This window comes from Filicampus tigris, chromosome 7, assembly GCF_054856515.1.
Source record: "Filicampus tigris isolate MCC_2025a chromosome 7, RoL_Ftig_1.0, whole genome shotgun sequence".
Classification (NCBI taxonomy): Eukaryota; Metazoa; Chordata; class Actinopteri; order Syngnathiformes; family Syngnathidae; genus Filicampus; species Filicampus tigris.
The window spans coordinates 23,726,179-23,751,298 of NC_141223.1; the positions used below are offsets into that span (position 1 = coordinate 23,726,179).

The 25,120-nt window shown below is 38.9% G+C and overlaps 1 protein-coding gene across 1 annotated transcript; it reads left to right on the top strand.

Moving 5' to 3' along the window:
• Positions 1-2,305: 2,305 nt before the first annotated feature.
• Positions 2,306-18,526, top strand: ehd2b (EH-domain containing 2b). The gene is made up of 7 exons (XM_086036494.1): positions 2,306-2,460; positions 7,676-7,907; positions 9,387-9,563; positions 12,295-12,392; positions 14,681-15,093; positions 15,301-15,465; positions 15,993-18,526. Exons 2-7 carry the CDS (start codon positions 7,687-7,689, stop codon positions 16,551-16,553), a joined length of 1,635 nt encoding a protein of 544 aa, XP_085892620.1. The 5' UTR covers positions 2,306-2,460; positions 7,676-7,686; the 3' UTR covers positions 16,554-18,526.
• The last annotated feature ends 6,594 nt before the right edge of the window (positions 18,527-25,120 follow it).

The following is a 25,120-nucleotide window of genomic DNA, read 5'->3' on the forward strand; positions in this document are numbered from 1 at the left end:
CATTAGCAGCTCTTGAGTTGATGAACAAGGCGGCTCATAGCTGTAAGAATTCATTAATTCACCATCGAAGCGTCATATGTACTCTGTGATAATATGCCTCCATTCAGCACTAAGCGGGGCTCCCCATCTTTGGAGCTAGTCTTCTCCAATCTATTATGCAAAAAGTACTGAGTCATTGAACAGTTGGTCCTGTGCATTCAAAAATTTAGGTCAAAAAAAGGTCAAATTAAGTGCTTACGTTCATCTTATATTCGAAAACTAGTCCGAAATAATGTGTTGCACAAATACATTTGATTGGGTGAGTGGCACATAGGACACGCCATATGGTGACATACATCTTTAAAAAAAAAAAACTGAGTTGGATTCATGGTTATCAGAGTGAAAACATTCTAACACAAATCCTTAACTGTTGGTTGTTGGGGTTTTTTTGGCGATTGTTTTTCTTAGATGGTTGGTTTGCGACCTTGTTTGACCTCCACACTCACGAGGCCTTGATTCATTTTAGTCAGCAGGGGGCAGGCCAGGCTCATCCCTACACCTCACCTTCACCTTCCCTTCCTTCCTGTGTGTCTTCTTGTTTTGATTTGTTGTTTTTTTTTCTTTAAGAGTAAGCCCGATGGACAAGTCCAACTGAAACACTGCACAAGCGTACACAAATGGCGGGGCGGCGGAGAGAAAAAAAAAGAGAAAACGGAACAATAATAATGTACAAAAAAGACAGCAAGAGAATTTGAAGTATAGTATTACAGATTAATTTTGTATTGTATTTATTGTGTATAAGGATACTTTTTAAAAAGAAATGTACATTTAGTAAAACTGTAAATTAAACCTTGCTTCTTTTATCAATCCCATCCTCATTTTTGGAGTTATTAAGTGAGCATCATTCGTTCTCATCACCATCATCAATTCAAGACGGTTTTTAATTTGAAACATTTTTCCCCCCATGGAAAATAATGGAAATATAGGTAAGGCACTCCACCAGGGTCAGACTAAAACCTTTCTTTCCTCTATATTTCGCTGTGTTTTAAGGCACTTTAAAACATTAAACATGAAAATAAGTCAGCTTCTGTTCATAGGAAAGCATATCAACAATAAGACACTATAGCTTTAGGAAAGGTTTTTTTGTGTGTGTGTGTGTCTAATAAAAGCTTTTTTTATTTTTTTTCTTGCAGGAAAGCAGTACAGTTATGTTTTTTTCCATAAGAAACATTTATTTTTTCATAATTTTCTTTTTTCCAAGAATAGTTTTGGGGAGCATTCTTTCAACAATAGTATAATTTAAGATTTTAACAAATAATAAAATGTAATAATATAAAATAGAATGGGAAAAAGTTGTATTTAGGAGGTAAAAAAAATTAACAGAAAAATGATTGCATTTGCAATGCAATTTAACACTTAACAGTCATACAAGTGTAAAAATAAGTGAACCACTGTTAAATGGAAAAAAGTTAAGCTATTGAGAAAAGTCATGTAAAGACTAAATGTTTTAATTGCATTTTAACACTTAGCAGTCATACAAGTGTAAAAATACGCTAACCACCGTTAAGGGAAAAAAACACTGCAAAGTTAAAGGTTTGAAAAGTTCAAGGGTCAAGCTTTTGCCATCCTATGAACATTAACTACATATGTAAGTCAGATTCAGTCATTTTTTAGAAAAGTGGTGTCTGCAAATGTTTTTTTTTTCTCTAGTCGTATTTTTTCAGGTCTCATTTTTGGAAACAAACGTTTTTGTTCTTTCAATCATATTTTGTCTTGATTTGTGATATTTCATCTTGGCTAATTTTCAGAACAAAAAGAGGCTACAGTGATGCAACAATTTTATTTTTAATGCAACAACTTTTCATTTTTAATTCTTTTTTAATGAAGCAAATATTCAATAAAAATGTGCCGTAAGAAGATGGACTCCCATTGCACAAGAAGGGAGGGGCCAGCACTTGAAACGATCATGACAGATTGTGTGAATTACTAACAGTATAATCATTAGTTCAATTTGAACAAAAGCATTTTTAATACATTATTATGAGAATGTTTTTTATTTTTTTTTTGTTTAATTTTAAATGTTTTTTCTGTTTTCTTTTTTGAAGGGGGGAACTACTGGTTGGACTACTGTATCACAAGTAGCAAGATGTCATGTGAAATTCTCGTGTGTCATTTCATAAAGAGATCAAAAGGCCTCTCCGCCCGAATGCGTTATTCACGGTCCCTCCCTCCCTGTTCGTCCTCCTCTGGAGTGTTTTGTGCTGCCCACAGCGTTGCCAGGCATCCCTGCTTACATGCAGAAAACGGGAGGAGGAGGAGGAGGAGGAGGAGCATCCAAGTAGGAGTGAGGAAGAGGGCTGGGGAAGGAAAAAAAAAAAGCTGAGAACGACATCAAACCTTGCAGGAGAAGCAACGAAAAGCCCCAACCTTTTACCTCCACCTAAAGATTTTTTTTATTCTACCAGGTGTACATCCATACATGTAAGTACTTTACTGTCTTGTTGAGTATTTTCACCAACTTTGAATTCCTTCTTGTGTTTTCTTTTTAATGTAAACGTGTGTGTATAGCTTCAAAAGTCAGATCAAACACACGATTGGTGTTGAAAGTAACTTTTACAAACTTGCGTTTCATAGAAGTACGTATTACTGGTTAGGTTTTGGATTCGGCAGCAAAGAAAGATTTTAATTTACCTGGAATGTAAACTTATCAGGTAAAGAGCAAAGAAAGATTTCATTTACCTGAAATGTAAATCTGTCAGGTAAATTAAAGTCTTTTTGCTGCCGTATTCAAAGAAACTTGATGTTTCATTGGGGACTTCGGCTTGTGATTCCTTGGTAGTCGTACGCGGGCTCCCTCTAAGGGTATGCAAAAGAATTACTGAATTAAATATCGAACGTTACAACAAATTTAACTTTTTTTTTTTTTACCTTTTGCTGTTAAGTTTAAGGACAATTTAGTTATATTTAACTTTTAAGTTACTATCGTAACGTTCGAACTGTGCGTAATGTTGCAGTGGATTGAATTTAATTGAATCTAGTTCAGTCCAGTTTGGTTGCATTTAACAATCAAGTACAATAACATTGCACAGTTTTTCCCCTCTGAGTGCAGTGATAATGTTAAAATTGTATATCATGTTATGATGAATTAAACTTTTTTTTATCCAATCCAATCCAATACAGTACATTTGTTAAGTACAGTTCAGTTGTATTAAACTTATACTGTACAGTACAACACATATGCATTTAAACCGTTTTTTTCCAAACACTTATAGAGGGAATTAATGTGCAATACACTTTGAAGGAGTGATTTAAGCACTTTTATTATTTATTTTTTACATGCCGTGTTAATGTTCAAACTGGAAAATCACAATGACTTCGGATTTTTTGCCCAGTACAGAACATTTGATAAGTCTAGTTCAGTTGTATTTAACTTTATGTACAATAATATACAAACAAAATTTACATTAAGGACATATACAAAAAATGCCCAAACTGCATGTGAACTGTCCTTCGCTACACTTGTTTACAGTGGAAAAGATAATGCCCCCCCCCCCCCCAATCCTCCTTGAATGCCAGTAGTGAATTCCTCAGCCTTAAAATGTTCCCACAAGTCTCCTGTTGTTGCTTTCCCCATTTCAACACCAACTTTATTTTTCTGCATGGATCTTGTGACATGTCAGGATTGTGCTGTTTTTTCCTCTATCCCACTAATGACTCCAAAAATGGACAAGCCAGCCGCCACCACTCCACTGAATGAACTGTGCCTTTTCAGTCAAAATGAGGATTCCCAAATGGAACTTTTTTTCCCCCCTTTTTTCACCTTAGTGAACACAGTCGACGCTGTGAGGCAAAAAGCAGAAGGGGATGAAAAGGAATGTCTTACTCACTTTTTGCACTGAAGTCATGAACTGCGGCCTGAGCATGGGCTGGGTTTGAAAGTGTTCCAGCTTGGAGCACCAGCTTTTTCCAGGCATGCACTGACAATGTTAGGCAGCCTCCTGGAGGGCTCAAAAAAAAAATTCCACATCTGCACTCGAGGTGCAGCACTCCTTAATAAGCGGCTGCCTTCGTCAGGCGGAAACAAAAGGGGATGGTCTTTACGGATTTCAGCCATGTCCAAAGTTTTTCCACTGAGGGACACATGCACACTAAAAGAAGGGGGGGGCGGGGCACTTCACATTGTGTTCATGATACATGCGAAATACAATTAAATATACAGTACTGTATGTTAAAAGCAAAGAGAATCCCTGCTTGGTGTGACTGTAACCAATGACACGCTAGGGCTGGGGGGTGGGCGGGGTTTGATGTTAGGGCGTTGGCTCCTAGGCAAGTTTTACAATCTTAGTATTAAGTTAATAAAAATAGTAATTTAAAATAATGACTGTTAGTTTGTAACATTGAAATTTACATTTACAATTTGACATCAAATTATTGTAATAAATATTCATCAAATTGTTTTTACATTTTATAAAATTATTTAAAGTACGCTGTCATGTGAAAAATACTTATCTCCATTTTTTAAATTTTTTTTATTTCGACCTGAATCATGTTTCCGCATTACAGAAATTGCATTAAAGTGAAAATTTAAAAAGTTTCCGAAATTGAATTTTTCACAGGACAGCGACGATATGTATTTATATTTATATGTAAGGGCTGTTAAAGCGTTAACTTAGAAGATTCATTTAAATGATGTAAATCTTTTTTAAAAATTAACTCAGTTAAAGAGGAAGAAGTCAAAGACCAAAATATTCTTTACAATAATATGTTCTCTGCGCCCCCACCACTCTAAGCATTGTGTTCTGATTAATATTGCATTAGTGCAATATGAATTAAGCAGCAAAAACCACCTACTTTTATCCATGTCAGGAGGCGGCAATGTCGTCCGCTGATAGTGTAGTGGTACACACGCCTGAGTTGTGTGCGGGCAGCGTGGGATCGATTCCCGCTCAGTGACAGTGTCTATGTGTGCCCTGCGACTGGCTGGCGACCAGTTCGGGGTGTAGTCTGCCTTCGCCCGTTGACGGCTGGGATAGGCTCCAGCAACTCACCGCGACCCTATATAGGATAAGCGCTTTGGAAGATGACAGGAGGCGGCCATTTTGCCACTTGTTGTCAACTGAAAATGACATCACAGTTGCTCAGGCTTCGGGTAACGACCATTCATGGCTCATGTTGTCTGGGTTTGGTCATGTGACCTTCACAAGCTGAACCCTTAGCTAACTAATTCATATTTACACATATTGTAAGAGCTAGGCAAATTGTGGTCCGGGGGCCACATCTGGCCCACTCACAGTGACCATGAAGTCAAAATAAAGGGTCAGATATGTGGTATTTTCATTTTGAAAGTTGTGCTTTTTATTTTATGTGCACATGGATGCTAGTACAAACGTGCAGGCAAGAGCTACGACTTGTCTGCAGTGTTGCCAACTTTTTGACCTCTTTGCTATTATTTAGCGACTTTTCAGACGGGTCCAGCAACTATTTTTTACAAAACAAGAGTCTATCAAAACTAACCACAGAGGTTCTAATGTTAGCAGCGTTCATATTTCTTCCATGGCAGAGGGTAGAGGGCCAGGAAGATTTGTCCTATTGTACACAAACCTCCAGTTGTGTATTACTTATATATATATATATATACACATATACATATAAACAATGTAAAAAATTCCTTCCGTATTGGCTATGACATCTTACTATCTGGTCTTCATGGTCCCATTGGAGATTATTCCTTAACTTCAAACGAGATATTTTGGGGCGTGAGGCTTCAAGGACGACTGCGCAGCTTTCACACACAAATACAGGAAACATCTGAACCTTTATTGTTTTTTTCCTTAAGAGGAAATACAGCCCTTGCGCATCCAAGAATCTCCCCGTGTCACTCTGTGAGTACGTCCACTTGCCATGCAAGTGTAAAAAGAAGTCAGCCGCTGCTGCAAGTAAAACAGGAGTGAATAATAACCCAGTTGCTGCGTCATGCTCATTATCCAAAAACTTGACTAACTGCAGATACACTTTTCACAGGAATAAAGTGCTATTTTTCAAAAACAAAAGGTGAATATTCGAGAGTATACCGTAGTTAAAGAATAAAGGCGTCTTTACAAGAAAAAAAGGTGCAATGCTATGCGATAAGTTATACTTTTTAAATTTACTTGTTAAAAATGTGACATTCTTTGCATATAAAAATGTCATATCTTGCAACAGTCTTATCTAATTCAAATGTATTTACAATTTTAAAAAAAAGAAAAAATGTGATTACTTTTTATTTTAAAAAATAATTTAAAATGAAATGTGTCATGTAAAAATTCAATCCAGCAACATTTTTCATTAAACTTGAAGTGGAAGTCAACCCAAACATCTTTTTTTCAAGAATATGTTCTATGCAGGTCCACTAGTTGAAACAAGGCTTTCTGATAAATATTGTGTTTGTGGAATATGAGTTAATCCACTTGTTTTTAGCCATCTCTGCGGGTGGCATCACAGTTGCTTAGGGCTCAGGTAACGACCAATCATGGCTGCCCGTTTTTTTTCTTCAAGCTGAGCCATGATTGGTCGTTATCTGAGCCCTGAGCATTTGTGATGTCATCTTCAGTCAACAGAAGAGACAAAATGGCCTCCCCCTGAGCTAGCTAAAAACAGGTGGATTTTGCTGCTTAACTCAAATTCCACAAACGCAATATTAATCAAAACGCCTTGTCTCAACTAGTGGGCCTGCAAAGAACATATTTTGGAAAAAAGGTTTGGGCTGACTTCCTATTTAATTACTTGGATAAATTCAAAAAGAAGGTAAAAACAGTCATATCTTGTGATGGTCACATTCATTTACAAGGATCAACTTTTTACATTTTTTTTTTTTTAAATGACTGTGGTCAACAAATATTTACCAAATTTTTCAATCTGAGCTTCAAGTAATCTTTTCTAGATTTTTTTTTGTGTTGTTTCCGAATATGCACTCCAGCACATCAGGTTTTAATAATAATAATAATAATAATAATAATAATAACAATAATAATAATAATACATTATTTCATAATACTTTAATTCAGAAATGTCATAGGTGAAAATTACAATGCATGGTAAATTCCATATTACGCAAGCTTTTTACAGAACAAAATTAAACTTTCAAAACAAAATTAAAAACAAAAAATGAACATATCTCAAAAATGTGCAAAAAAAAAAAGTAAAGGTTTTTTTGATATCAGTGTGAAAAATATATTAAGGGACATTCTTTGATTAAAATTAGCTGTTGAGCAGTGTAATTTCAAATAAAATATAGTCGTATCTTGCAATGGTCATATTTATTTATTTATTTTATATTAAAAATATCAAATAAAAGGTGTTATCTAAAATATTACAAATATATTTTTAATTGTAATTTTTTTTTAAAAGTGACATTTTTATGTGCCTTAGTTAGAAATAGTTGAACGTTTATGTCAAATATTTATTGCCAAGCCTACTATTTTGCTGCATTTTTTGTCAACGAGCTGGAGGTGGATGCCCGCCTCAGCTGGATACCTGTGGCCCCCACCTCCTTCCCCACCTGCACGTCCCTGGTGTTATCCTTATGCCAATGTTATAGTTTTATCCTTTTTGTTTAGCTTTATTCTTTCCCTTTTTACCTTCTCTTATGACAAATTTTCAATCATTAAAATCCCTCCTACGTGATCACTTGTTTTGTGTCTTTTTAATGCCACTCAAGATCCCGTCAAGATGTCACGCTGGGGGCGTAGGAACGTGAAGAAGGCGCCGGAGGTGATCCGCACGGTGACCGAGGGCCTCAAGTCGTTGTACCGCAAGAAGCTGCTGCCGCTGGAGCAGTACTACGGCTTCCACGACTTTCATTCGCTCAGCCTGGAGGACGCCGACTTCGACAACAAGCCCATGGTGCTAGTGGTGGGCCAGTACTCCACAGGGAAGACCACCTTCATCAAGTGAGTCACCACTGATTTCCCCACCACAGAAATGATCCACCTTCACTTCACTGGGTCAAAAAAAAAGTTATTTGTGTACGACAAATAATGTTTCTCTATTCATTTATCTATGCCAGTGATGTATAGTGACAGGCAGAACAATTAAAAGCTCTTACACGAGATGGCAATTAAATCAGGGGTGGCCACATTAGACTTTTTAATTACAGTGGAACCCCGCATACTAGGGCTGTTCGATTTTGCCTAACAAGAAAATCCTGATTATTTTCTCTCAAACCTGATTTTACGATTACGATTTCTTTGTAAAATAATAATAATAATAATGAAAAATGAAGTATTTTGAATGTCTTTTATTTAAATTTAATTTTTCTTTCTTTGAACTCAAAATGCCAGTCAATTTAATTTAATACACACAGAACAATCTATTGGGATTAACAGCATTTAACTTACACAATAGATTTCATATCTGTTCTTAATTAAACCAAAAATGAAAGAAGAAAGTGCATATACCATCTAAAACGAAATCATCAACATGAGAGAAGGTAGACAGTCAAGTCTGTAAACCAAAATGTCTGTCAGCAAGTCATTTTGCCAACCAGCTAGTGACTAGCCTTTCACCTTTCTCCCTGGTCTTATCTAAACATAAATCAATAATTAGTGCAAAACTGTCACTCAATAATACAATGCACTGTCAAGCTTAAGTACGGATGCATAGTCGGGCTGGACCAGAGGTCCGTTGTAGATGAGAAAAAAAAGGGACGCCTTTCAGACGTTGAGTTACTTGCTCACGGTTGCATTGTACATGCGGGACACAGACTACACTACAGATCTATATTTGCCCGATTTATTAACTAAACGCTCACTTGCCTGAGCAAATAGCAGAATCGCCGGTAGCCATGGATGTTGTCGTTGTTTCGGACTGCACGTTCGTGGGAGGAAGCGAAAATGCAGAGGAAACTACGGTGGCTTAGACGTACGTTCTCGAACGTGCTGATTTGATCGTTTTTAACATAGTTTTATCCAGAAAATTCAGTTAAGGTTCAAAATCGCTTAATCGAGCAGCCCTACCGCATACTCATAGTTCAAATTCACCTATTTTTTTTTTTTTTAAATATAGTATATATACAGTATATAGTATAGTATATATATAAATATATATATATAAATTATATATATATATATAAATTATATATATATATATATATATATATATATATATATATATATATATATATATATATATATATATATATATATATATATATATATATACACACACATATATACACATATATATATATATATATATATATATATAAATATAAATACATAAATTATATGTTGGGAATCACATTTACCACAGCTAAAGTTTTATTTTGTCTCAGAGCAAATACCATTTACACATCAAATTCATGTTTTCTACATTCTGTAATTTTGGTGAATTTTTTGAATGGTGGGACATAACTCAGATGTGATTTACAGGTACCTGCTGGAGCAGGAGATTCCCGGCAGTCGTGTGGGACCCGAACCCACCACCGACTGCTTCACCGCCATCATGCACGGCGATGTGGAGAGCGTCATTCCCGGGAACGCCCTCATCGTGGACCCCAACAAGCCCTTCCGGAAGCTCAACCCCTTTGGGAACACCTTCCTCAACAGGTGAGCTAAAGGTGGAAGGCAGCGAGTGGGAATATTGCAAGGCCTCTGGAATTTTTCAAGCTTGTCTGCCAAATTCCCGCCCCTTTGCCTTATTTGCGGAAAAGAGGAGAAAGGGAACGTTATCAGGAGGGAGCGTGATGAAAGTGCGGAGGGGAAGTGTCATGGATGGAGGCAAGACAAGTCTATTTGTATAAACCTTTTCTCCATGACCTCATACGTACTTCCGGGTGTCAAAAGCTCCAGCATTCCCTGAGCAAACAAACCCTTATATGTCATTTGGCCAAGGCAGAGCCATTGAGAACAGGGTGAATAGCTTGAATGATGGTTTTAGTTTGAATGTGAGTTGAATGTGAGATCTTCCAATGCATCTCCTCCAAACATCTACACTACAATATATCGGTTTACAATCCGTATTTGTCAATATAAAAACTTGAAATATAATAGTACATCATACTCACCAGAGATGCTGAAATTCATCACAATATTATTTGATATTGAACTTTTTTTCTTTTGTGGCAGCAATACACACCCCGTATATAAACAAGCACGCACTTGAGTCAAATGCAAGCAAGACAGTTCACCTAATGAGCCACACACATCTCTTTTTTACTTTCTACATTGATTCAATTAAAAAAATAAGACTTTCTGTGTCTTGTTTGGACCGAAGATGAGAGACAGAGGTCAGAGGGGAGGCATGGAGTGAGGTGGCGTGTCAAGACAAACAAACCCAGTGACGGACTTTTGAAGCCGGGAGAATCCGAGGCAGAATTCCTCCTGGTTTTTCTTTTCCACCACTGACGTCACAGGAAGGCAGGCGAAGAAATGCCGGGACTTCCACTTTCGTGTTTGTCTTTGACTTCCTGTCTTTTGGGGGGAGGTCTTTGTTCATCTCAAACTGTCACCATTATAAAAGCTTTCATTTAATTCAATCAAGGCTAGAGGCGATTTTTTCAAGACTCTCAACTGGCATCCTTTCAGGATTATAGTGCATTTCCTCTTTGGGGTTGACATGGAGCCAATCCCAGCTGACATTTTGAGGCGAGAGGTGGGGTTCACCCTGAACTAGCCACCATCCAATCACAGGACGCATATAAAAAAAAAAACATTCACACTCACATTCATGCCTAGGGACAACCTAGAGACACTGTTGCCAAACTTTTTTTTTTTAACAATATTGATTTGCATTCTTAATCACTGTTAATATTAAGTTGTAAAAGCAACCCCGCACTCGAGTCAAATGAAAAAAGTTAACCACTGTTAATATTAAGACAATAACGCACTTATATCAAACGCAAGTGAAGAACATTGCCTCGCAGATAAGCCTCATGCAACGAATCTATCTTATAAACACTCTTAACTATATTCTTACAAATGTTAGATGAAATTAACCACTGCTGACATTGGGAAGCAAAAACAACCACGCACTGGAGTCAAATGCAAGCAAATACATTTCCTTCCTTGATACTGTACATCTCATTCGTCTCAGCGTTTTAAACTAAATTCTTACACGTGTAAGAATAAGTTATCCACTCTTAATGAAACGTAAAAACAATAATGCATTCTTGTCAAAAACAAACAAAGTTTCGCCTTGTAGATGAGACTCACAAATCATTTTTTCAAACTTTCTTAACTACATACTTAGATGTGTAAAATTAAGTTAGCAACTGTTGATATTGAGACGCAAGATTCTTTACAAGTGTAAATATGAGCTAAGTAGTGTGAACATAAAATCGCAAACACAATCGATGGCGGTTCTCTGTCGGAGAAATCCCGGGACTCCCGCACTGGTGTTGCTCTTTGTTTGTCTTCCCATCCGGGCGAAGGTCGGGAAGCGGGGCGCTCGTTAAGCTGGCGGGCCACAGGAAGTGGCGTTGTTGTTGTTCCAGAGGCGCGACATCATTAGCAAGCCTTATTGTTTGATTCTGGCAGCGTTTTTCCATTCAGGAAGTGGGAAGCCATGAGCGCTCCCTGACACAATGGAGCAGGCGTTTTCCATTCCAGTCCGAACCCGCCGTGGTTTGAGCTCAGGCAGGGCTAGGCCACATCTCAATTTGCAAACGGACACATGGGCCCGCTCATTCCTAGATGAAGTAAAACATAATGATCATAATAAAAAGTTCAAAGGTGTATTCGGCGTGTGCATCTCTCCAATACAAGACAATACTATATACATTACAATGCATGGGTTGCGATACGATTTAAGGACGGGCTTTTAAAGCGGAATCGCTCTATTCAGTTTCAGTGGGAGTATAATTCGATATTGTAGGCTCTGGCTCATTTCGAGAGGATATGATGTATGAGTTTCTTGTTGTCCATTTTACAATGTGAATCTATTTATCTATGTATCTATGTATGTATCTATGTATGTATGTATGTATGTATGTATCTATCTATCTATCTATCTATCTATCTATCTATCTATCTATCTATCTATCTATCTATCTATCTATCTATCTATCTATCTATCTATCTATCTATCTATCTATCTATCTATCTAGCTAGCTAGCTAGCTAGCTAGCTAGCTCGCTCTTCAGATTTTTGTTTTGCCTTAAGTATCAGTGGCGGGTATGGGCAGTCTCCATAAATACTGGATACCCTGAAACAAGGGCGTGATTGGCCCGATATCGATATAGATATCTGGTATGATCACTCGGCCATTCATATGTGTAACTGAATCGCTTGCAAGCTGTATTTCGTGTTTTAGCTGATGTGCGTCCATCTTGTGTTGCAGGTTCCAGTGCGCCCAGATGTCCAATCAGGTGCTGGAGAGCATCAGCATCATCGACACGCCCGGAATCCTCTCAGGAGCCAAGCAGAGAGTGAGCCGAGGTGGGAAATGTGCAAAAGGAAATTAAGAACAGGATGCGTGCGACTCGTAACTTGGGGGCCGCAGAGTAATTACCAATTAGCCATGAATTTTTATGCCATTATATACTTTAAATGCATACATTTGGGGGCCAGCATGCCAATAAAATAAACCAGTGATTCTCGGTGTGGTGTGTGGGCTTCCTCAAGCTAATCACTAAATTGAATCGACAAACTGTGCACATTGTTTAAGTGGCTTCAACTTTTTTTATATCCAGTGCAGTACTTTTGTTCAATACAACTACAGTCATATTTAACTAGTACAATACATTTGCAATTATCATTTAGAATTGTTTGTTTTCAAACATTCATTCAGATGAAATTTGTGTTTAATTGTGCAATACAGTTCTTCATTTAAGTATGGTGTTTATTTTCTGAAACAGTGGACGCCCGCATACTCGCAGATTCACCAACGCACATTTTTTACAAATATTTTCTCTATTAACATTTTAGGGGGTGGGGGGCGGGGAGGTGGTTTTCTAGCAATTGCATTTTTCAGGGGAAAAAAACTATTGGAGGTTGTCAATAGTTTAACTATTTACGCCCATTGTTTTTAAGAATTTGGGGGTTAAAAAAATCTACAGTTTTTTTTTCAAACAATTTTTTGAATGAAGAGAGGATATGTTTGAATGTCATTATTATTGTCATATACTGTATGTTGTAATGTGTAAATCATTTTTAAATGAATCAGCAAAAAAGGTGTCACATTTATGCCATTTAAAAAAAAAAAAAAAAGCTAATATTGGTCGATCAAATCGACCCGTGGCAGCTGAATAATCAGTCGGGCTCAACCAGTAATTGAATCATAATAAATTTGTGACTGTGTACTTTTTAAAATCTGATTCCTAGATAAAATGAAAAAAAAAAAAAAAGATTAATCGGTTATTAAAATAATTGACATTTTCAGCCCTAATTTCTGTACAATACAATACAATACTACCTTTTCTCTTTTAAAAATGGTGCCAAAAAACGGCAGGGACTACAACGGATTGATGTCATTTCATTTTCTTTCTATTAGTTGGCAACACTGACTGTGCTTTTGTAAAGTTGCTGCTCTCTGTTTGCTGCCATGCTGTTAGTATAAGAAGTGCATCTCGGGTAGCAACAATGGCTAAATATTGAATTTAATTCATTTGAATTTGGCTAAGTTCCTTTCTACTGAACAGGTTATGAATATTTTTTTAAAGTAATCACTACCCATAACAAAAGCTTGCTTGTAAGAGGTTGGGACTTGCGACACCCTAATGAAAAAAAGCGTTGCACCTAATCTCTTAAGAAATGAGTGCAAAGAGTCACACGTCTAGCTAGTCTCACACACATTATTACTACACACGTAGGCACACAAGCCATTCATCCAAACAGATGACATCATGTCGTTGTTTCCACATAGTGTCGAAGTGCTTCGCTCCAAGCGAGTGGCAGTATGGCTCTTCTCCACATGACTGGAATGTTCCATCTGGTGGCATTTTAAAAAATTGTTTTCATCAACAGCATTACATAATGACTTTGGCTCTTTGTCAAATAGATTAAATAAAACGATAATCCTTATTATTTATTTAATTAAGATACAATGGTGTATATATTATCATACATTACATTACCAGTACACATATGTAACTGTATTTTAATATATGGTGAACTTTTGACTTATATAGGCATCAATGGCAGTGAGTGAATTTTAATACGCATGACAAAAGCTTACAGTCATCCTGTATTAAATCAAATCATAACCCTACTGAATCAACCCGAATCAAATCATTCACTCGAAAATGTACCATTCTTGAATCATATCGTACCGTATACGTATCGAATCATCTTTTACAGGATAAATGCACAACCCTAGTAAGCATGTTTAATGGGGCGTCAATGACTACGTTTACATGCAGCCTATAAACCTTTTAAAAGCCGAATATTGGCAGCATCCGAGTTTTTAAAAGCCATGTAAACGCGCGCAATAACTCAAATCTGCCTTTATTTGGGTTTTTAAAATTCCGAATATCATGCCTGGGTTACTCCCTTTCCAACCCGAATATGCGTGTATGTACACGGCAATCGGAATATGCCGAACGCACGGGACACTCTGCGCAGGCTCAACCGCAAGGAATCTTGGACTTTGTAGTACAGGAAGTGCTTGTATGTGCGCTGCAACACGATGTAAATGTAGTCAATTATAAGCGTTTTTTGGGATATTTGTGGCAGGGTTCGGTCTTGTGTATTCCAGCTCTGACTGGCAAACCCACTCTTGTCCGCAGGCTACGACTTCCCCGCCGTGCTGCGCTGGTTCGCCGAGCGAGTAGACCGCATCATCTTGCTCTTCGATGCCCACAAGTTGGAGATATCTGATGAGTTCTCGGAGGCCATCGGCGCGCTGAAGGGCAACGAGGACAAGCTGCGGGTGGTCCTCAACAAGGCCGACATGGTGGGCACCCAGCAGCTCATGAGGGTCTACGGCGCCCTCATGTGGTCCCTCGGCAAGGTGTTCGGCACGCCTGAGGTTCTGAGGGTCTACATCGGCTCCTTCTGGTCCGAGCCGCTCATGGTGTCTGACAACCGCAAGCTCTTCGAGCTGGAGGAGGAGGATCTGTTCACCGACATCCAGAACCTTCCTCGCAACGCGGCTCTGCGCAAGCTCAACGACCTGGTGAAGAGGGCACGCCTGGTCCGGGTGGGTCTTTGTTTTTGGAGATTGACTGTGTGGAAGGAATTCAGGAGAACTTGAGTCCACCAGATTAAGTTAAAAAATACAACTTTTTATCCCAACAAATACTTGGATTAGGGTGGGACAAACCCCGGTTTAAGAGTTTCACGACCAACTCACGAAAGAATTCCGCGTTGTGCGGCATGAAAATAACTTTCCGCCTAACGTGTTCAGGTGCACGCTCACATCATCAGCTACCTGAAGCAGGAGATGCCGTCGGTGTTCAGGAAGGACAACAAGAAGAAGAACCTCATCTACCAGCTGCCCGTCATCTTCTCCAAGATACAACTGCAACACAACATCTCCGCCGGAGACTTCCCCGACTGCGCCAAGATGCAGGTCAGCTGGATTCATCGATGGATGGATGCTTTCATAGTTGAATGACAAGATAGCCCACCGGGTGACAGATAGTTGGATGTAATATTGACAGATTTATGACAGATGGATGCATGGAAGACAGATTCTGTAGAATGATGGATGGCATATTGCAGATGGTGGATAGATGGATGGATTAATATGATATATTGGGAGATGGATGCTGGAAGAACAGATGGAAGGGTGATGGATGGATGGATGAAGATGATTTATTGACAAATGGTTTATAAAAGAGCAAATGATGCATGGATGGATTTAACAGATGGATGGAAGGATACATGGATGGATGGCAGATGAAAGAATGTGTATAAAGGGATAGACAGATGGTTGAATATACTGTACAGTTGGACGAACTAATAGATAGACACAACTCAGTCACAGATTCAAACAATCCTGACTTCAAACTGTTTTGCTTCTTTAAAAAAAACATACGGAAATAGCGTCGTCTAGTTATGATATGACAATTGTTTTTGGTTAATTGTGTTCGTCAGGAGCAGCTCATGGTGCACGACTTCACCAAGTTCAAAACCCTGAAGCCCAACCTGATGGCAGCCCTGGACGAGCTGCTGTCGGTGGACATCGCCAAGCTGATGCCGCTTCTGCGCCAGGAGGAGCTGGAGGCCGGCGAGCAGCCCGGCGTGCAGGGAGGCGCCTTCCTGGGCACCCGCGCCGGACCCTTTGGCGAGGGCGACCCCTTCAGCAACGAGGACGAGGAGCCAGGCGACGGCTGCGAGGACGAGCCTGACAAGTGGGTGGTGACCAAGGACAAGCCCAAGTACGACGAGATCTTCTACAACCTGGCGCCCAACGATGGCAAGCTGAGCGGCACCAAGGTCAAGCACTGGATGGTCACATCCCGCCTGCCCAACTCCGTGCTGGGTCGCATCTGGAAGCTGTCCGACGTGGACCGGGACGGCATGCTGGACGAGGAGGAGTTCGCCCTGGCCAGCCACCTGATTGAAGTCAAGCTGGAGGGCCACGGTCTGCCCCCGGAGTTGCCCAACCGCCTAGTGCCGCCCTCCAAGCGCAGACAGATAGGCTCAGAGGCGTGATCCCATCGATGGGTGACAGATGCATGAATGAATGGATGGATGAATGGACTTATCAATGATAGACCAATGGATGACAGCTAGAAGGGTGGATGGATGGATGGATGGATACATACAGTGTTCCCCAGCTACTCGTGCGGGACAGGGACAGTTCAGACATGTTTCTTCAAAATACTTCCTTGAAGCCAATTGCAACTTGTGAGCCAATTAATGTTGGCCGAATGGATGGATGTAGAATGTGTGAACTTATCAGTGGATAGGCCAATGGATGACAGCTGGACAGATGGATGCAGTAATCTCCAAACATTTGTGGGGGATAGGGACAGTTGAGATGTCTTTCTTCAAAATGGGCGGCATGGCGCAGTGATAGAGTGGTCGTTTCCCAACCCAGAGGTTATGGGTTCGATTCCCGGCCACTAGGACCATGTCAAAGTATCCTTGAGCAAGATACTGAACCCCTAGTTGCTCCTGATGCTGCGTCATCAGTAGGTAGATGAGTTACAGTGTGAAGAAATATTTCCGTGAGCCAATTACTACTTTCCTATTAGATATCGAACGAAAATAGGATATGGAAAAAACACAAATAGATAAATTTGCAAGTAGTCAGTGGGGATTACTTTAATTGTCTATATTAGTAGTATAAACTGTAAATATTCCACAAAATGAGACTGCAAAACCCTTTAACTCATTCTCTGCCAGCCCAGTAAAAGTGGATGTTTGACATCTATAGCCGTCAATGGCAGTGAAGGAGCTAATATTTCAAATACTACCCTTATAAATATATGTTTTACGGATGATTTTATTTCAAAAGGATGCTGGAAGACCGCAAATTGGGGATTTTTTTTTTTTTGCGAATTACTTCAGTTAGGTTGAAAAAAGGTGAATGGGGGAGTTTGAAATATTGAATCACGATTATGCGGGGGATTACTGTATTGGAGGAACAGGCAGACAAATAGATGGACAGATGGGTAGAGGAATAGACAGATGGTGATGATGGACAGCGGATTGATGAATGAACAGATTCTTCGCATGAGTCCTCAAGGGTTTGTGTCTCGTCTCTCAGTTGTCGGACAAATACAAAATATTCATTTGAATTTTGTACAGCGCAGTGTGCCATAACGAGATGGCGGCACTGCTAGCTTCAAATAACTCACTGGTCACAACCTTAGGTACACCTGCACTCTTAACTAACTACAGCAGTATTCAAAGTTTGTTTTTTTGTAAATGTTTTGCTGCTGGGAAATCTGAAATATATGCAGTATTTTCACTTGGAGCTGTACAACTTATTGTTATGTTTGTGAAGAACAGAGCGTTTCTATATGTTTTGCTGCATTCAAGATCACTGAGAAATGAGAAATTTCCCCCCCCCCTTGTAGCCTAATGAAAGCCATAAGGATAGAACAAAATTAGCCTTCCGCCAAGGCCAAACTCTGAATAAAAAACTGTTGCTGCAAATCAGAAAACAGAAACATCACTCTGATGAAGGCGGAAGTAACACGCCGAAACATGTAAGGTAATTAAACGACCTAAAATCACTATTGTCTGTTATAAACGAATCAATCAAAATATAGATAACAAAGAAGACAAAATGACTACTGCTTTTGAATTGTTTCTGATTAGATGGTGCAGGTGTACTTAATGAAGTGGTTTTCCTGGTAAATAAATAAAATATATTTATCATAACTCCTAAGCATGATGTATTATAGCCTTTTCCGTGCACGCCGCTTCCTTAGCTCACCCTTTGTGTATGTAGCCACTCTCATTAGCATATATTTTGCCGCGTAAAAGCATTTGCGGCTTGGTGCACACTTTTTTTTGTTTTTTTATGTTTTGTTTTTGAGTGTGTCTCATTGCTGCTTCTGTTCACACGATTGTAATAAAGTGTCCACAGAGGGCCAGAATTTCTACTACTACTGTGCACAGCGCAACCGTCTGGCCTCATGTCAGGTATACAGCAATAAAGTTACTTGAATGTGTCTGGTCTCATTTTTTTATCTGTAATTTCAATCTCCACAAGTGTGTTTTGTTGATAAGGAAGTCGGCCATTTTGGTTTGAACAACAAGCCCTTTTTGGTTAAATTTTTAGAGCTTGTACTTTGATGAACTCTACAAGGGAATTGGGCCAACTGAGCACAAATTGGAATTCAAGACTGTTTGGGGATGCTAAATTTAGAATCTTTTTTTTTGCCTGTTGTGTAATGTAGACCAAGAATGATGTCAGTTTTTGATGATAATAAAGCAACACAAAATTGGGTTGACATGTCTATCACAACAGGATACACAGAAAAGTCCAGAATTGAACATGAAGTCAGCCATTTTGGCTTGAAGCAGCCATTTTGGCTACATTTTTAGAGGTCATTCTTTGACGAACTTAATGCCAAATGATCTCAAATTGGACAGAGTTATTCAAGAGTGATTGGTAGTGCAAAACGTCCAAGCTTTTTAGCCTACACCATTTCATCACTAGACTCTTGTACAGTTAATGGAGGTTTGATGAAATTGTCTGACTTGATGACATGATTTACAATGGAAAAAATTCCACCCTTCCATTTTCTATAGTTGTTGTGCACATTAGGATCAAGGGTGAGCTAAAGCATATCCCGGCTGACTTTTGGAGAGGCCACATATAGATAAACAAACATCCACATTCACATTCCCACCTACAAACAATTTAGAGTCATTTTAGAGAGAAACGCATGTTTTCGAAATGTGTACCTGGATTAACGCAACATACAAACTCCCCACTAGAAGGCCCCAGCAGAGATTCAAACCTGCAACCTCAAAACTGTGAGGCAGACGTGCATGCAACTACTGTGTTGCCTTTACATGGGGAAAATGTAGCTTTGGAATTTACATCAACATGTAAATTGCACCGTGTGTCATGTTCTCTAGCCGGCCGTCCTGATAAACACTGACTCTGACTCATTCACGCCTGACTGGGCCAAGTGTGCATACCACCTTTTTCCAAGCCCCCAAATCACAACATCAGCCTTACAAAGTAGACTCTATCCACATCACTATTTGTGTACAATACGCTCCTTTAAGGAGCTGTGTGTGCTGTGTGTGTGTGTGTGCATGTGTGTGCGCGTGGGTGTGAGTGCTCGCGTGTGTTTGCATGAAATGTTCCATTTTTTCCAAAGGAGGACAGATCATTCCACTCCCCCTCCGTGGAAAAGGGAGGCAAATGAGAAACAGGAGCAATCCTCCCGACTTAGTGACTCGCTGGTTGCTGCCTCTGAAGCTGACTCACATGTGAAGAATGTGGAGGGCCGAGCCGAGAGTTATTAATATCTCTTTTGCTAGCCTCTGTTCAGTTTCCTATCGGCGCGCTGTACCTTTAAGAGAAAAACCAACATGCCTCCCGTCTCTCATTTGGGGCTGTGAGTTACAGTAGGCCTGATGACTTTTTGTGATTGGGTAAAATCATGTCAAAAAAATCCAAGTGGATTGAATCGCTGATATGACCAGGGTTATAAGAGTGGGGATTTTTCATTATCATTAGTTTTAATTTTGTTTTGACTTTTGTTTTTTATATTCAATTACAGTTACTTTTAATTCATTTTTAGATCAGGCTTGTTAGTTCTTATTTTTTTCAAAAATGCTTAATTTTTGTTTTGTTTTCATTAGTTTTAACATTTTTATATAGAGAGTGTTTTTCAGGTGCAAGATAAAACAAGTCACAAAGTATTGTTTGAAAGTAAACTACAATTTAAAAAAAGGACATTTTTACTACAATTACATTTAATTTTAGTTTGTTTTATAAATGTAAGGTTTAGTTTCAGTTAGCTTTTGTTATCTATGATAATGTGGGTTTCAAAGTAGGGCTTAAACTAGGCCTGGTTAGTGTTTTGAAGTTGGGTTTTAAACTGTATTTTGGGTTTCAAAGCAGGGTTTTAAAGAGATCAGAGAGCCGACACGGTCTATTTTTCATTAACAAGCTCAGTTTATGTGTTTCTTTATCAGGAAAATTATATTAGCTTTCATTTGAACTTTTATCATTTTGTTTTGGAGAAATCAGTACAAAACTAACGTGTTCAGGAACGCCTACAATTAATGAGCAATTTGACCACAACCCCTCCCCTCCCTCCATGCCTTGTGTGATGTCACAACGGGGATTACATTTTGTCATTCAAAGTCATTGTAAATAGCATTGCTAATATTGTCAAAATAACGGGGATCAATCGGCGTCAATACATCTCTACTTAGGCCCACTTCAACCTCTGAAAACATCAAACAAAAACAAAACAAAACGATTAGCCCTTCCATGTCTGACTAAAAAGAGCAAGATATGAGCAGCCTACATGCAGCTGAGGTGCACTTCATGTCACATATGTGATTTCATGTCATAAGTCACCAAGATACTCAAACACTTTGCATTCCGAGAAGCTTCTCCGTTAGCTGAATTGCTCATAGGTTGTTATAGATTACATTTAAAGTGTTAACTTGAAGAAATAGATCTCCTTCTGCTAACTTTGACTGTTAGCAAACGAAAGCTAATTCTGCCTCGACTAGCCACGGGAGCTAGCGGGAGCCAACAGCTGCTTGGCTGCGTATGGGAAAATAACAAAGCGTTTGCTTCGCTAAATGTCAGAATTCGTATGCACATTCCTGCAATCTAAAAACAGTTGGCTTATTTCATCAACCCAATTTTTGGATCGTTTGTGTTGGGTCAAAATTCTGGGTTATTTCTTATAAATGAATCCAATCATTGGTTCAAATTAACTCTATATTGGTTTATATGCCAGTAATGTTGAGTCAAAAAATCAACCTTACAGGCCCATACACAGGTGCCAGATGTACTCTTGAATTAAGTATGGCTGACATGACAGCCACTGACATACTGTTCATGTCGACACACGCAGCATCGCGGTCAAGTCAACGACACTTTTGACATTTGGATTTCTTCATTTATAACCCAATTATTTGCATTGTTTTGACCCAATTTGTTGTGTTCATTTAACCCTTAAAGTTGGTTCAAAACTGAATAACCCAATTTTTTGGTTCAAATTGATCCAAGTGTGGGTCGTTCCTTTTTAACACAACAATTGGGTCAAGTTTAACCCAAAAATAGTTATTTTTGACCTAACTGTTTTTAGAGTGTGCTATTGTCCACTCTAACCGGTAATTAAAAAAAAAAGATAGAAAAAAACGATGAGCGCAATATGTTTGACTTTGTGGAGGTGATAGTGGTTTTTCCTCATAGGAGCTCACATTTGATATTGATAAAAACTTGATATTGTGCTGCCCGCTTTTATATTTTCACAGTTTGAAATGAACAAGAGTAGGAATGTCCAAATGAAATTTAGTGGCACTGGCAATTAATCACTTTCAGACACTAGGTGACAACAGAACGTGACAAACCAAAACAAGGAACAACACGGATCAAGCCTCCCCTGCAATGACGTTGGGAGCCTGAGATGGAGAACAAAAAAAAAAAAAAACACGCCCCAAAAGTGGGCGGGCCAATTTGCGGCTTTAGTCATCACAAAAAAGCCCATAAATCACCACAGATTCTTATAGGGAAGTGGTGTCAAACTCATTTTTGTCGAGGGCCACATCATAGTTATGGTGTCCCTCGAGGGCCATACAACTGTGAAATGCACAATCATTTTATATTAGCACATATACCCAAATTGATGGATAACTAGTTTTGAAATCAGAAGCCAATAAATAGTTTGTTCATCTCTTTTCAGTTTGTTTTAAAGGAGGGATTGGTAACAAATGTTTGCAATATCTCATAGGTGGTTTAAAAGGGAAGACTATTTGAAAGAAACATGTCTAGTCAACATACATGATTTGCCTTCGCGGGCCACATAAAATTATGTCACGGGCCGGATCTGGCCCCCGGGCTTTTAATGGCTTGCAGTAGCAGGGCAGGAGCGAGTGTAAGTGTTAGGGTTTCAAAGTGGGGATTTAAATTGGTGTTGGGGTTTTAAAGGTAGTGTTTCAAATTAGGGCGAGAGTTTCAAAGTAGGGTTTTAAAATAAGGAAAGGGTTTTAAATGAGAGTCAAAGTTTTTAACAGTAGTTAGGGTTTCAAAGAAGGGTTTTAAACTTGGGTTAGAGTTTGAAAATAGGGTTTTAAACTACAGTTAGGCTTTCAAAGTAGGGTTTAAACTATACTTAGGGTTTCAAGTTCAAGTTTTAAACTCAGGTTGTTTCCCCTGAAAAAAACACGTTACAAAAATTATTTTATTATTATTATTTTTTTTTCAGTTGGTTTTGGGGGGGGACATTTCAGCAGCACCACCAAACCCACACTTTTACTTAAGTAGAGTAGTTGAAAACTAGAAACAGTACTTGTAGTTTTACCTGCCTTTTTTTTTATTTTTTATACTTCTTAAGTGCAGAGTATGATGACTTTAGCCAAGTCTGCTTGTCAGTTTGAAGAACTCTTGTTGGAGCTTGTTACATAATCAACCTTTGCTGAGTCATCAAAACACCAAAACGATCCAAAACAGATGTGTAAGACATCAGGGAACCCCAACAACTCTGAGTGCAAACCACACACGCACCCCCAAAGAAATAAATACAGCAAGCTCAACAAAAAGCGGGTCTCCGTCCGTGGGCGTTCACACGGGGAATTCCTCGCTGCCTGGGCAATAGTGACTAGAGCAATGTGGGAGTGAAGTGACCTCTGGTGGCCAAAAAAAAACTGAAGGAGAATGAGAAAAAAAGGGGAAAAAACACGACTTGGACAACTGTATTGGCAGAGCTGGGCATCGCCTAACCGCCACCGAGTTCCCGTCTACAAATTTAATCGACCCACGAGGTCCCAGTCGGTCCGAGTCAGCCAAACAAAGTCAAGAACTGACTTAACCTGTACCACCTCACACGCAGGTGCCACACTCGGTCGAGGAAGGAAAAAAAAATAAAACAGTGTTGTTTACCTTGCGGTCCAACAGACAATGACATTTTTCCCATATTGTTTTTATTTTACCGATCACACTGGGCGTGTGTGTCTGTTGTTTTTGTTTGATGTTTTTTCCTTATTTGGCAGCGTGTCTGTTGTGCGGCGCCAGCTTGTGACGTAAGGACAACGTTCTTGACGCCGATTGGCTGTCACCGGACAGGCCGGGACCACGTGGGTTGATTAAATATGCAGGACGGAATGTGGTGGCGGTAAGGCTATGCCCAGCTCTAGGACGGTTCCACTTACTGGTAGTGAAGACTTTCGCCAGGATGCTGGAGTTACGTTCAGTTATGTAACACCAGTTACACATGGTGAACCTTATTGTGATGTCTTTTGGTTTACCTAATTCAAACACTTACATTTCTAATGTTTATTTTTGAGGAAAGGGGTGGGGGGCAATTACGTCAGTTTGTTTGGTACATTTTAATTATGCAGCCGAAAATTACATACTTTTTCAGTGTAGCTTTGTGGATTCTGCACACAAACGCTATAGTTCAGGAATGCATAATTGTTAGGTTTTCAAACATTTTACATCTGATCTCGAAGTCCTGATGGGCTCGTTTTGTAAACGTCACAGCTTAATTACCTGTTTTCTTGAGTGAAAGGCTCGTGACGTGGCCGTGGGTACTTTTCATCGTCAATTTCAGTCAACAGCAGCGGGCGGTGCTGCATAAAATGTCAGCCTCCTTCGGATATATGAAAATAGGTGGATTCTTCTTTATTCTTATTCCATGAACGCAATTATTAAACAGATTATCATGTTTAGACTGGTGTGGACAAATAGAACATATTACAGAGCAATAAATATAAGGAAAACTAACAAAATAAACCACAATTGAAAAAACATTTCTAACAAAATATAGACAAAAATTTTTTTTAATTAAATTTATCAAAATTGTTGCAAAAATGTCTTTCATTTTCATCTTTGTCATTTAATTTTATACACGAGCTCCCGGGGTTTATTTTAAATGTATTGTAGGACGGAACCTGCCGTACAGAAGAATACAGGCTTAACTGTCATCTGGGAATTGTAGTTTACTTCATTACCACATACTTACCGACATTTATTTTTTTAAAACTCCATCCATCCATTATTCGAGCCACGTATCTTCACGAATGCCGCGCTTCCCGGGGGTGCTCTAGCCCGGTGATTCTCAACCAGTGTGCCGTGGAACAATTTAACAATTTTGTCAATTTAGACAAAAAATATATTATTTTCTTTTTTTGTTAATTTATGTGTGCCAAGCACGTATAGCAACAGACAAAACAATTAAATGCGCTTCCACTACAGGTAAACGGTACATAAATAACCTGTATATCCACTTTTTGTGAATCGTTTTGCGAAGCAGTGCACCGTGGATTTTTTTCCGAGGGGAAATATATGCCTTCGTTCAATAAAGGTTGAGAAACACTGCTGTAGCCTATTCCATCGGTCTTCGAGCAGTAGGCAGGGTGCACCCTGAACTGGTTGCCAGCTTGCACTCAACAATTACGCCATATATAAAAAAACAACAACCACATAACACAACTAATACATAAACAAATGAAAAAAAACTTAAACAACGCATGTTAAAAAATAACTAAGAAACAATGTAAAATCATCTTAAAACTGAATTAAAAAATAAGTACCGGTAAATAAATAAAAACTATAATAAAAA

Coding starts and splice junctions, on each gene's coding strand:
- ehd2b (XM_086036494.1), top strand. CDS start 7,687: ATGTCACGCTGGGGGCGTAGGAACGTGAAGAAGGCGCCGGAGGTGATC. Junction 7,908..9,386: donor GGGAAGACCACCTTCATCAA/GTGAGTCACCAC, acceptor TGTGATTTACAG/GTACCTGCTGGAGCAGGAGA. Junction 15,466..15,992: donor CCGACTGCGCCAAGATGCAG/GTCAGCTGGATT, acceptor TGTGTTCGTCAG/GAGCAGCTCATGGTGCACGA.